The sequence below is a fragment of the Peromyscus leucopus genome, chromosome 15 (genome assembly GCF_004664715.2).
Source record: "Peromyscus leucopus breed LL Stock chromosome 15, UCI_PerLeu_2.1, whole genome shotgun sequence".
NCBI classification, from domain to species: Eukaryota; Metazoa; Chordata; class Mammalia; order Rodentia; family Cricetidae; genus Peromyscus; species Peromyscus leucopus.
The window spans coordinates 70,215,496-70,229,154 of record NC_051076.1 but is presented as its reverse complement, the minus strand read 5'-3'; the positions used below and the strand labels follow the sequence as shown (position 1 = coordinate 70,229,154).

At 46.3% G+C, this 13,659-nt stretch overlaps 1 protein-coding gene across 50 annotated transcripts in view; it reads left to right on the top strand.

Moving 5' to 3' along the window:
- Positions 1–13,659, top strand: part of Clasp1 (cytoplasmic linker associated protein 1) — a 233,127-nt gene that overhangs the window by 186,529 nt on the left and 32,939 nt on the right. For 30 of the 50 annotated variants that reach the window (XM_037211502.1, XM_028879821.2, XM_037211517.1 and 27 more), the window contains 3 exons: positions 2,452–2,595; positions 3,455–3,561; positions 7,534–7,650. In XM_037211502.1, coding sequence (XP_037067397.1) covers positions 2,452–2,595; positions 3,455–3,561; positions 7,534–7,650 — 368 coding nt within the window. The remainder of the gene's footprint in view (positions 1–2,451; positions 2,596–3,454; positions 3,562–7,533; positions 7,651–13,659) is intronic. The other 20 variants (XM_028879823.2, XM_037211525.1, XM_037211520.1 and 17 more) reach the window with 1 other exon arrangement.

Below are 13,659 nucleotides of genomic sequence, written 5' to 3'. Positions count from 1 at the left end.
AATAATAAAAATAAATCTGTTTTTTAAAGTGAAGGGCTGGAGAAATGACTCAGCAGTTAAGAGTACTTGCTGTTCTTGCAGAAGACCCTAGTTTAGACCCCAGCACCCACTTGTAATTCCTGCTCCACAGAATCTGACACACATACATTTACACACTCACTATATATATATATATATATATATATACACACACACATTTAAGTTAGCATTGGGATTATTTGAAAAAAGCTAGTGGGTTAGAATTTAAATTATTGTGTACTTTGTTTCCACAGATAAGTGTATTCATATTAAATAGCCAAGAATTTGTATAGGCCTACCATTCTTAAAAGATGCTGCTTTTTAATTAGCATCATGAAAAACTCAGGTTAGTTTGTGGTGTTATGTAACATCATCCTAGGAGGAAATCTGGTCTCTTAAAGACAATGGCACATTTCACGTGAAGAAAGACTGTTCAAGAATGTGGTGGGACCTGGGCTATAGCTCAGCTAGTGAGTAGAGTATCTGCCTAGCATGCACAAGGCCCTGGTTCCATCCACAGCTCCTCATAGTGTGGGCATGATAGTGCACAGCTGTTATCTTGTTATCCTGGCACTCGGGAGATGGAGGCGGGGAAGCCACAAGTTCGCAGTCATCGTTGGCTACATATAGCCAAGTTCAGTTCGAACTTGAGACTGTCTCCAAAATGAAGGGGCTGGGGGCACTAATAGATCTGTGCAGCTTTCAGGTGCCAGTTCCTACACATAAAACCTGAGTGCCTGTGCTTTCTTATCCAGTGACAGCACACTTGTGTTTCCTTGCTGAAATTCCAGTTTGCTGCCTGCTTTCTTCTTATGTGATTTTTCTGCATGTATGTGAGCTTTTCCTAACACCTAGTTCAAGGTTTTTAACTGTTCAAGTTAATTTGCACATTGTTTGAAGTTGGTTTTGTTTTACAAATCACCTTAACAGTGCCTTCATTTGTTGGGAAACAGATTGTTTTGGATGATGCTTAAATTCAGGAAAGTATGTTATCGGTAATGATGTTTCTCATGTGTGGTAAGAGTTCACTGGACATAGTGGTCTGGATAGAAAGGCTGGTGACTAATTTCAAGATCAGGAGAGAAAATGGTGCCTGTTTTCTAAATGAATGGTTCTAGAAAATCCAAAAAAAAAAATTTTTTTTGTCCCATGAAGAATATCATTCTAGCTGGGTGGTGGTGGTGCACACCTTTAATCCCACCACTTGGGAGTAGAAGCAAGCGGATCTCTGTGAGTTCAAGACCAGCCTGGTCTACAAAGCAAGTTCCAGAACAGCTAGGACTGTTAAACAGAGAAACCCTGTCTCCAAAAAATATAAAAAAGAAAGAAAAATATCATTCTACTTAGTTTTTAATTTGAGCCTATGTCCTAGAAAAATATCCCAAATACTTGACTGCAATTCTAAAATTTATAGCCTCTGAAAAAAAGATATCATATAATTAGTTAAAATGAAATAGAAACTATCTTTAAAGACTATAAAGAAACTATTGTATCTTTAGAAATAGTTTTGCATAATGTTTTTTTCCTTTCTTTTGACTCTTAGAAATGAACAAGAAATGACAATTGGCATTTACCAGAAGTATCTTTCAGCTTAGTTTATGAGGTGGTTGTTTTGTTTTGTTTTATTTTTTTTTTTTTGGTTGTTGTTTAATACAACGTCTCACTCTTCACCCTTGGCTGACCTGGAGCTCACTGTGTAGACCAGGCTGCCCTAACTGGGGTCTTCTCTGCCTGCCGTGCTGGGATAAAGGTGTGTGCCACCGTGTCCGCTTTGGCATCTGTACGTCAGCCTCCTCGTTCATTCCGGAGTCTTTGGGGCTAACTCCCTGAGGAGCACTTGGCTTGTGGGAAAGTCCCTGTCTCCTGTTTTAGCTCATTGCCTCCCCAGGTGCCCCAGCACTGCCAATGTCTATGCATTGTTACCTCAGTTAATAAAAAGTGTGCTTTTGTCTATCGTCGGGATCCCATTTGTTTCCCCAAAGTCTGTGTCCTTGGTTCTGAGGCATAAAAAAAGGAAGTTTTCGTGTGTATTTAAAATTAGTAGTTTCTCAGTCAAGTGCAGTGGGTAGAGTGTCCCAGGATTAACCCAGCAGTGGTTTACCTGGAAGCTCCCTCTTCCCAGGCTGCACCGGGGTACACTGCCAGCCTGTCCAGCTCTCACTGGAGTGAGGGCAATCTTAAACATCTAGTATGTTCTTATTATTCTATTTACTGACTTCCTTCCTAGTGCTAGACAACAAAAGAAATGTGTCAAGACCAGGACATTCAAACAGAAGCAGGGAATGTTCCTGATAAAAGTCGGGCTCTCTCTACTGACGTGACCATTTTCTCCAGATTTCAGTTCTACAGAAATGCTCTCCTTAGGAAAGAGCGTTAGTGAACACTCTTGAGACGTGGTGTTAGACATCTCTTAGCTATGCCTTCTCTTTCCAGGCAGCACAGATTGTGCTTATCTCTCTGTTTGAATTGAACACGCCTGAATTTACCATGTTACTTGGTGCCTTGCCAAAAACATTCCAGGATGGTGCCACCAAACTCCTGCATAACCACCTCAAGAACTCCAGTAACACCAGTGTGGTAAGTGCCCTGCTTGTGGTTCGGTCCTGACCTCCAAGTGACCCACCCAGCTGCAAGGCTGATGGACAGCCAGCTTCCCTGTTCTTTGTTAATAGCTGTGAGCCTATGGAGGTTGGGGTCCTTTCTGATCCTGGCGTCCGCCCTGGAGGTGAATGGACTTGGTACTCATATGTGGCCTTTTTCTTAGGGTAAGGTTGTCGAGTCAGTTAACTTTTCACTCAGTTGTTCTATTATTCATTCAGTCTTTGAATCTGTCTTAGATATTTTAGCTCTGTCATGAGAGAAATGCTTCATTGTGTGTATCACGCTAGCACAGCTGTGGTAGTTCCTTTTCTCATTTCAAGAGGAGCTGAGGGAAGGGAAGATTTGTTTTGGTTCACATTTCCAGGATGGTACAGTCACCATGACGGGGATGCCAAAAGCAGCAGGCAGGAGGGGCAGCCGGTCACACTGCATCCATAGTTAAGAAAGTAGTGGCTGTTTGTTGATGCTCAGCTCACCGTCTTCCCTTTGTGCAGCCTGGCACTCCAGCCTGTGGGATGATACTGCCGGTATTCAGGGTGGATCATCCACCATCATTAATCCAGTCTTGGAGGTTTCTCACAGACACCTCTAGTGATTCTGGATCCCGTCAGATAAGAGTCAGTATTAACCACCATAAGCTGACGATGGTCATTAAGCTCCAGGCATTCCTACAGAGCAGTTATCCATCCATCAGCTAATAATTTGTGGAGGCCGGGACTGGGGGACATTGTGGACAGCTCCTACCCATTTACACATGGCTTAAGAGACAGAGTGGAGTTGGATTTGGATTTCGAGAAAGCCTTTGGACAATGATGCCTACACTCCTTTGCTCCAGGGATCTCCAAGCAATACAATTGGCCGGACGCCTTCCCGACACCCCAGCAGCAGGACCAGCCCCCTGACCTCACCCACCAACTGTTCCCATGGGGGACTATCTCCAAGGTAAGCTCCCTCCACAGGAGTGAAAACTGAAGAGGCCTGCTTTCCGTGCAGCCTGGCTTAGACCTCAGCTGTTAGCAGAGTGTCAGAGCTGTGACCGTGTGGTCTCTGGGGGTTGACTCCCGTGCCGTGCTGCAGTGAGCAGCTTATTGAGTTATCTATAAACCCCTCCGAGTCTACACCAAGCCTGATGTCGTTTTCAAGTCAGGGAGCTGCTCCAGGCCTGCCCATGTCCCATTTAAAGCAGATGCTGCTCTGAAAAGACAGTGGCTGGGGACCTGTGTGTCACAAGGTTCAGTGCGTAGATTCCTGTGAGGACCATGCGCAGTGGCCTTACAGAGTCAGGGGTTAACTTCTTACTTGTTTGTTTTTATTTTTGTTTTCGAGACAGGGTCTACTATGTGATCCTGACTGGCCTGGAACTTTCCGTAGATATCTTGCCTTAGCTCCAGGTCGCTGAGATTACAGTCATACACCACCATGCCCAACAGTGGGGTGTGACTTCAGAGAAGAAAGCGCTCCATCTTAGGACTTGTTAGAGGTCTGCAGGGAGACTTTGATAACTCCCTCTCGTGGGTTGGCATTTCCTTAGCCCCGCAGAGTGGTGCTTCTAAGAAGCCACAAATATTCTAGACTAGCAAGGGCCACAAGTGCTGTTTTATCTATGAGAAGTCAAAGTCTTTGGACGGTGAGAATCTCGAAGAGTTTTGTCCTGTAGTACTGTCATGAGGTCTTACAATGCAGTGAGAATATGCCAAATGTGCCCTTCCCTGGTCAAGGCCTCCGTCTGCTGGAAAGATGGCCACATTTATTCCTGGTTTGCTTTTCCTTTGAGACAGGGTCTCTTAGCCAGGCTGATCATATAAGCAGAAGATAGCCTTGAATTCCCAATCCCATGCCTCACTTCCCCCAGTGCTGATATTACAGTATGTGAGACCAAGCCTGGCACACACTTTTAAATGTAACTTTTTGTGAATTTCTTTCTTACCAGTAGAGTTCTTTTCAGGCCCCAGGTATACTATCAATATTATGGAACAAAGGATATCGTTTTTTCCGCTTGGGGAAAGCATGCTGTATGTGTGTTTATTTGTTTGTTTGTTTGAAAGCATGTCTTTTACAAGCTGTTATAGCAGCTTGCTGTTTTTGTATTGCTTTGTACGTGATCCCTGATCTGTAATATCTGGTCTGATGTTACATCTTCAGATTCGATCTGTGTTGTCAGGATTTCAGTGTGTTGTTAGAATTAGACAGTTGTGACCAGAAGCTGATGAAAATACATCTGCCCTTTCCCCAGTGTAATAGGCTACTAAGATCTCTCGAGTATATGTTTTATCCTGAGTGACCAGGGTCCAATCCAGACAGTGAAAATTTGATGGAAAATGCATATTCTCTACAAATTGTTGCTTTGTCTAGACATGATGCTCTGCACTGTTAACTGAGAAGTCTGTTCTTTCATAATGTATAGTTCATGTACCATACTTTTAGTTATTGCAGTATTAGGTAATAAGAAAAGATACCTCAAATGAAGCATTTTATTATTTTGTTTATTAAATGCCTAAGTTTAACAAAAAATGGATGGGTGTGCTAGTAGAATCTATCAAAGAACTGGCTAGAAATTAATCTTTGTAGATCTCCAAATCATTAAAATTTTCCATTAATTCTTAACCATAGCTTTTTTTTTTTAACTGTTAGGTGAAAGGAATGAAGAGAATTATTTTCAATATCAAAAGGTCTGGCTGTGGCCTACATATTTTCTTGTTGCCAAATCTTTTTTTAGGGAATTATTTAGTTCTTTCTTTTTTAAAAAAAAAAAAAAAAAAAAAAAAAAAAAAAAAAAAAAAGTCCCCCTTCAGTCTCAGACATCTGACCAGCCTGCCCCAGCCTGAGCTCCACAGGAGAGATGGTTTGTCTCTTGGTAGAAACTGCCCCTCCTGGTTGTATCATGGGAAGAAACTCTCAAGTGGGCAGCATGCTTTCTACTAGGGAAATTATAAAAGAAATGAAGCTTTAGACTCAGCAGAAGAGTTGAATAGCGTGCCATTTATCGAGAGTGATAAACATGTCACGTGCAGCCTCCGCCATGTTTCTGAGTGGTACCCTTGAAGCATGATCTGGACTGTAAAGTGTTAGCTTTTTATTCTGAAGAAGAAAAAAGAACAGTTACTTGTTTTTATTGAATTCTGAACATCAAGATGAACTAGGATTTAAAAATTTTTTTTGTGTCCAAAAGTTGTGTGATTTGATCGTGGTGATAAGGGATGGTTCAAAAGCCGTAACAGCTCTAATATGATGCTAGCTTTAGACCTGTGCGGTGAGGAAGTTCTTTTCTTCAACCCAGTGGTAATCAGAGATGGCAGCAGGCTAACGCTTTGTAAACCATCTCATCACTGAGTAGTTCTGAGAGAAGAATGGCAGCCAGCTATTCCCAACTAATGAACAAGTATGACATGATATTTGAGCAGAGGTTTATGACCTATGTTTTTTCCATCGTTTAGCAAATACTTATAGCTTAGCTCATTTTGCCCATTATGATTTTGTGGTAGAGAAAGGTTGCAGTTCCAAGCGTCCGGGGTCTTGCTCCAGTCTGGAGGATGCCCCTGATGAGCGTGTCCTCGAACAGGATGGACCTGCATGGTCCGCTCTGGCACAGCCACCCCACAGTGGCTCTCGTGTCCTCTCCTGTCAGAGTAAAGTGGCACCTCTGTTCCCCCAGCCCAGAGTGTGGCTTCAAGAAGGGCTTTAGACCCTGTACCGCGGTGACCTCTCACCTCCAAGCTGTGTTGTCCCCACAAATGGCTTCTGTGACCCTCCTCAGGGATGCTGATCCTGGGGATACCTGCTGTGAGAACCTTGTCAGTGGGTACTGAAAGTGCTGAGGGCTCAGTTGATAAGCCACGTGCCTTGCAAGCCTGAGGACCTAAGTTCAGAACCTAGTTTTAAAATTGTTTTAAAAAGGCCCGGCACAGTGGTGCACGCGCGTATTCCCAGCAATAATGTGATGAGAGGTGAAGACAAACAGGTTCCCAGAACATGCGTGCAAGCTAGCCTACCTGTCCTACATGGTGAAGCTCCAGCTTGCAGGGGAGGCCTTGTCTCATATAGAAAATAGAAGGTGCCTGAGAACTGGTGCCCCTGAGGTGGTCCTCTGACCTCCATACGTACACACATGTACAGACTGTGCTGTGGCAGGCAGGATGCTGTGGACTCTGCCCTGTGTTCTCATTCCGTCCTCTGTACTTGTAGCAGAAGTTAGGACTTTCCCTGGGGACCTTCACAAGCCCAGGCCCGGTGGTGACACTGTGGCCAGCAGATAGAGACCTGTGTCCCCAAATGTATTTTAGTTTCCTTTGGATGATACAGAAGCAGGGGGATGCCATTCGTTTCTTTATTCTATTTCCTTCTCTGAGCTAGCTAACTGAGACAGACTGCCCCCGTGTACCCACCCTCCGATGGCACTTGTCCCCTGAACTCCCACCAGATCCCCAGGGCAGGAGCACTGTCCATCTCTGGAGTGCTGAGTTACCATAATGTGGTCTTGGAGCATCTCCTGCTTCCTTCCCACTTCAACTGAGTCTTGAGAGTGCCACCTCTGGTCATTTCAGGAATAACCACTAGGGTGGTAACCTGAGCATCCTTAGTTTCTCCTAAGTGCTTCCAGTGCACACCCAGCCCAGGCAGGCAGGTGTGCCCTCTCACAGGTATGTACACTAAATTTGGGGACTCGATTGACTCTTAAAGTCAGCTTAGCCCATGGTTGGGAAAGAAAAGAATAAGAAAAGAATACTGAGGAGCAAAGTGTAAGATGAACCTGTTCTTTTTCTCTGTGTATGAAGTACTGAATTTTGCTCCAGCTAGTTTGATGGGACTTTGTCAGGAACGAGGAGACTTGAAGACCCTCTGCTGGAGTGTCTTCCTCCTCCCCTCCCCCTTGCGTCTGTGTTTCTCTCTCTGATTTTCCTCTTCTGATCACTGCAGTCGGTTGTGGGGTTGGAGTGCCGATGGGCTATCGAAGCCCCCACCTCCCTTTTCTCAGCCTAACTCCATTCCCACCGCTCCCTCCCACAAGAATCTCAGGCGCTCTTACTCTCCCAGGTAACATGCTACCTGTTAAATTTGTTCAAAATGTCACAATATTATTGTGTTTCCAAGGTTGCTCTGGATCTTTTCGAAAGCCTCTGTACTCCTCTGGTGTGAGCCTTGCTTCCGTTTAGCCTTGCAGGAATGGAGCCTGGGTGAGCTGTGTGAGCAGGAGCAGGCTCGGGAGCCAGGCTACCGCTCCATCTAAGAACAGTAACTTCTTTAACCACCCAGCCAGACTCCTCACCACTTACCCTCATGGGCTGTTTGGCCTAGAGTGGCATTCAGGACACCTCATAATGTCCATGTAGCAGTGAAGGGTGCAGTTCCCTTAATATGGGTGTCCGGTGCAGAAGAGCCCTGCTAAGGGTCGGGTAAGACCTCTACTTTGCACAAGTTGCTCTTTCTGCACGAATGCACAGACCGACTGCTTCCCTTACATGCTATGTCACAGCACCCAGACAGGATGCCCTAAGAGCTTGTGTCTTAGTTTGCTTTTTACTGCTGAGATAAAACGTCATGGCCAAAAGCAGCTTGGGGAGGAGAGGCTTTATTCCAGCTTATAATTTATAGTCCTCCTTCCGGAGAAAGCAGGGCAGGAACTCGAGGCAGGAACTGAAGCAGAAGCCATGGAGAAGTGCTGCTTCCTGGCTTGTTCTCATGGCTTGCTCAGCCTGCCATCTTATACCACTCAGGACCAGCTGCCTAGGACATGACACTGTCCTTAGTGCCCTCCCACATCAATCAAGAAAATGCCCCCACGGAGTTGCCTACAAGCAATGTGATAGGAGCGTTTTCTTAACTGAAGGTTCCTCTTCTTGGATAATTCTAGCTTCAGTCAAGTTGACAAAACCCCCAGGATAGGTAGCTTCATTGTCTCCTCTCCCTCCAGATGCCCTACCTAGGGCTGAAGCTCTAATTTTGTGGTGGAGCTCCTCCCTAGCATGCCTGAGACCCTAGGTTCAGTCTCCAGTACTACTAACAAACAAATGTGTTAATTGGGAAAGATGCCCTACTTTCAGATAGGACATTATTTGTCGCACTGGCTGCTGGCGGGACGTGAAGCTGCCCAGCACCGGTTGAGTGACTGTCACAGGTCTAGAAGGACAGGCCTTCTGTGAGGTTATAAAACAGTAAGTCTGTGAGCCCAAGAACACTCTATGTGCTCCTCCAGACACCTTTTCCAGGTCTCTTGGATGCTGTAATAGATCCAAAGCTAAGAGCATGCCTTTCCTAGAAGCCTGTCATCTCATGGGCAGGACACAGGCGGCCCAGCTGTCACTTTGCTCTGTAAGAGGAGTGTGTACCCCACTGTGTAAAAGGATAAGAGTTTTTTAAAAAAGAAAAAGAAAAAAAAGAAAGCCAGAGGGTCTGTGAGGTGATGTGCCCATACCTGACAACCTGAGTTCAGTCCCTGAAACCCACATAAAGGTAGAAGGTGAAACCAACTCCACAAAGTTGTCCTCTGACCTCCTCATATACATCATGGTGCTCGTGCATATGTGCGCTCACACACACACACACACACGATAATAAATTTAAGAATTTAAAAAGCAAGTCTGGAAAACAAAAAGCAGCAGCCATGGGTTCCTGTGACAGCTGATGCATAGACTTGTTTCTACTTTTTAATGATAACTGCACTTGTCCCTGTTTTTTGAGGTTACCCTTGTCACCCAGTGTAGATCCGCTTCAACGACTGTCCCCCACATGCTGGCCTGCATGTCCTTCCACACACTGAGCCTCACTCCAGCCATCTTCCAGCCAGCCATCAAGGTTGCCGTCCAGAGGACACCCCTCTCCAGAATCGTCTTTCCCATAAGCACATAGTAACACATCAGTCTAACTCCCCAGCGGGTAACAGTGAGCACACACTGACTTACACCTTGGGCTGGGACTTCCCTGTTGCGCACAAGGCCCTGGGTTCAGTGTCCAGCATTGAGGGTGAGGGGAAACATAAGGAGAACTTGTGGTAAGCAGCTGAGGAGAGAAAGCTGAGTGGAAATGACTCTCTCTCTGTGTGTGGTAGTCATCTCCCAAAACGACAGAAAAGAAAGGTCCAGAGAGCAGACTTCCTCTCTCCCCGTTCGGTTTCTTCTTGGCGTCCTGACGCAGTGCCCCTTCCCACCCACCGTCTGGTTCTCCACAGGGCAGTCACTGGGCTGCTTTAGGCTGCAGTGCTGGGTAACAGGACCTCAGACTGTTTGTTGGCTGGCTGAGTTACTCTTCCTAATCTAAGACTCCTCAGGAAGCCCTGGGGTCTGAGCTGATGTTTACAGGTGATCAAGACCTGGTCTTTAACCTGAAATATTATGGCCTGGGATTGTCTCCAAACTAAAATGAGGCATTATGTGTCACGTGCAGGTTCACCTCACCAGCCCCTTCATGGTCTACTTCTGGCTCCTCCCCGTGAGCCACACGTGTCATCCCTCAAGTCTCAGGTTGGGGCTCTATCAGTTTCAGTCCTCTAGCGCCTACTTCAGGTGGCTCACAAATGCCTATAACTTTAGCTCTAACGAGCTAACACCTGCTCCTGGCCTCTGTGTGTACCTGTGCGAGTGTGTGTGCACGCGCGCGCACACACGCGCACACGCACATGCACATACATACACAAAAGTAAAAACATAAGTCTTTTAATAATAGATTTAGGGTTGTTTGTCCAACCCACTTCCTGATGACAGCCTTCCTGGGAAATTCTTTTTTTTTTCCTGAGAAGCGGAGACTTAAAGGTGTTGATCTTAAGAAAGATTAATCCATAGACATCATAGAAAAGGCAGAAAGGGGGATGGTGCCCATCACTAGACAACAGTTGCCTCTCACACCTAGAACTCAGCTTCCTCCCGAGAGACTTGAACAAGTAATCCTCGGAGAATGGCCTCAGGACAGTGTGGACACCCACAGTGCTCCCAACGTGGCAGCTGGAGTTGTCATTCCTGGAAAGGGAGAAGGGAACAAGAGCTGGCAGAGCCTTTGTTATCTTCAGAAGAGGCTGTTGTGATGGCGCAGTCATTTGAACTAAAGTGAAATATTTTAAGAGAGTTTGGGTTGAAAATCACGGGGTGAATTTATCTGAAAGCCAACATTCTCTGAAGCAACACGTGGAAAATAATATTGTGACATCCCTTAAAAGGTTGAACGTTCCTCCAGACCACCTCTCGTCCATCCATCACTCTCTCGATTCTTTGAGTTTTTTTTTTTTTTTCTTTTGCATGGGCTATGCTATTATCTTTGGTTGTTGTGATTAAAAGTATTTAAGGCATTCTTTTACATCTTGTATATATATTTTATTTGAGTCATAATATTCAGTCTTTCTGTATAAAAATAGTGTACTGGTCAGATGTATAAACACTTGTGAATGTAATTTGGTGCTGCAGAGTGCCTAGGAAAGGAACGTGGAACTCCCTCTCCAGTCACACTTTTAACATTCTGGATCGTTGACTTCAGGACAGCCTGTGACCTGAGAATGCCTAGAACCCATGAGTTCTGCTCGGTCTGGTTTTCAATTTAACTTCTCATGGGTGCACACATTGGCTTCAGCTGCAGATGTGTTCAGGGCTCATGTTTCATCTCACTGAGTGCCAGCCACGGCCAGTCTTTTGAGTTGGCACGTGTTACCTGAACTTTCCTAATCCAGCTGATGTGTGCTTCCTTCCATTTATCAGGAATGAGGGATTCCGTGTGGACCAGTTGTGCAGTGCTAGGCCAGTGGCTTCCACCCAGAGAGTCAGCTCGGGGCTGTTGCTGTAGCCAGCGTTAGAAAACATCTGGATCATTGCACTCTCCAACGGGCCGAGATCTGGCCACTCCATGACACTTACCCAGTTCCGGTTGTGTTTGGCTTAAAGGAAACTTACTTCTTGTGCCGTATATGGCTAGACAGTGTGGTCATTAGGAACAGATCTCACCAGTGGACACCTTGCTCTTCAGCTCTCACGTTGTAGAAGAGCTGGCAATGCCGAGTGCTTGTCTGTGTCCAGCCAAGGATTGTCCGAGTGCACCGCTCCTCAGCTAGCTCAGGACTTTCTAAAAGTGAAATTTGTTTGCAGCATCTCATCCTTTCTCGAATACTGTGTTCGTTACTTTTCTATCACTGTGATAAAACATCATGGCCGAGGAGCTTACAGGAAGAAGAGTTAATTTGGGCTATGGTTCCAAAGGGATCGTGGCAGCAAGTAGCAGGCGTGGCAGCAGGAAGCTGAGAGCTCACATCTTCAGACCGTAAGCAGGAAGCAGGGAGAACAAACTGGGGCGAGGCTATAAATATAAACGCTCAGAGCCCACCCCCTAGTGATGTGCTTTCAAGGGCACACCTCCTAAACCCCCAAACAGTGCTACTAACTGGGAACCAAAAGATCAAACAGCAGAGCCTGTGTGGGACATTCTCATTCAAACTAGTAAATTCCACTCCCTGGCCCCCATACACTTGTTGCTATGACCGTACAAAGTGTATTTAGTCCAACTTCAAAAGTTCTCATCGTCTGAAAGCCCAACGTCTCTTTAGAGACTCTAGGAATCTCTTACTTGTAACCCCTGGAAAAACAAGCTAAGTTACAGATTTCCAGTATACAGTGGCACAGAAGAGACAGTGCTGTTCCAGAAGGAGGGAATGGCGGCGTAGTCAAGAAATACTGAACCAACACAAGAGAACCCATGAGAGCAAATGTGACTCCTCCAGCTCCCTGTCCATGTCTGAGCTTTTCAAAGGCCCCGATGGCTTTGTCCCGCCAGCTGCGCTGCCTGTGATGTACGTCTTCCCTGGGCTGGCTCTACTCTGTGCACAGCTTTCCTTGGCAGATAGCTCATGACTGGTGTCTCCAGCATCTTGGGCTCTCTCTCCACTGTTAACAGACTTCACTTTGACAGCTTCACAAAATGGCATCTCAGCCTCTTGCCCTCTTGGGGCATCCATGGACGGATTCCCCCACCACACCTTGTCTTCAGTGTCTCTCTGAAACTGCAGAAAGACTCACATCCCTTCCCCTTTTGCATCCTTCCTGCCTCTAAAGCCAGTACCACACGGGCATCCTTACCTAGTTTAGCACAGCAACACTTTTACTCAGTCGCTTTTTAGGAACAGAAAACTCCTTAGACATGGTTTCACAATTTGGAAGCTTGGCTGGGTGGGGTCTTGATGAGGGCATCTTTCCCTTTGTTTCTGTGCGGAGCAGGGGTCTCTCCTTATCTGCCACAGCCCCTCCTTGTAGCACAGGGCTTGACGACGACGACGACGACGACGACGACGACGACGACGACGACATGGAGCTTCTTAGCACTGTTTCTCTCCACAGAGTGCAGTTTCTGTCTCTCTCTGCCCCGCTTGTAGACTGCACAAGTGTGGTTGGTAATAGCCATGCCACGGGCTCAATGCCATCCTGTCTTGAAATTTCCTCCTCCAAAGAAATTAGTCCATTGCTTTTTTACTTAGCCTCAGGCAGCTTCTTCGGACAAAGGCAGCCAGATTCTTTCTCAAAATATCACAAGAAAGTTCTCCGGCCCAGTTCCTAACTCTGTTCCCTTCTGAAGCCTCGTGAGCTGAGCGGCTGCAGCCTGCATTGCTCTCGGTACTACTTCCTGTCTTCTGGGCTCCTGCCTGATGGCTCCCAAGTCTTCCACATTCCTCCGTACAACCACACGGCCGGGTTCCTCGGTCTCTGGCACCAGCTTCTGGCCAAGACAGAACGTTTATTTAGGTTTACAGTTTCAGAGGGGTAAGAGTCCATCATGGCAGGCAGGCATGGCAGTAGGCAGGCACGGTGGCAAGAACAGGAAGCTGAGAGTTCACATCTTCAAAAGCGAGCATGATGCAGAGGGCAAACTGGGAGGTAGGCAAGGCTTTTTATTCTCAAAGCTCATAGCCAGTGATAGAGTCCTCCAGCAAGGCCACACCTCCTAACACCCGCTCCCCCCCCCCCCAAATAGTGCCACCAACTATGGACCGGTTATTCAAATGCCAGAGCTTCTGGGAGACAGTCTCACTGAAGCCACCACAAATGCTCTCTAAAGCAAGCAGTGCTTCGACCGTCCTTG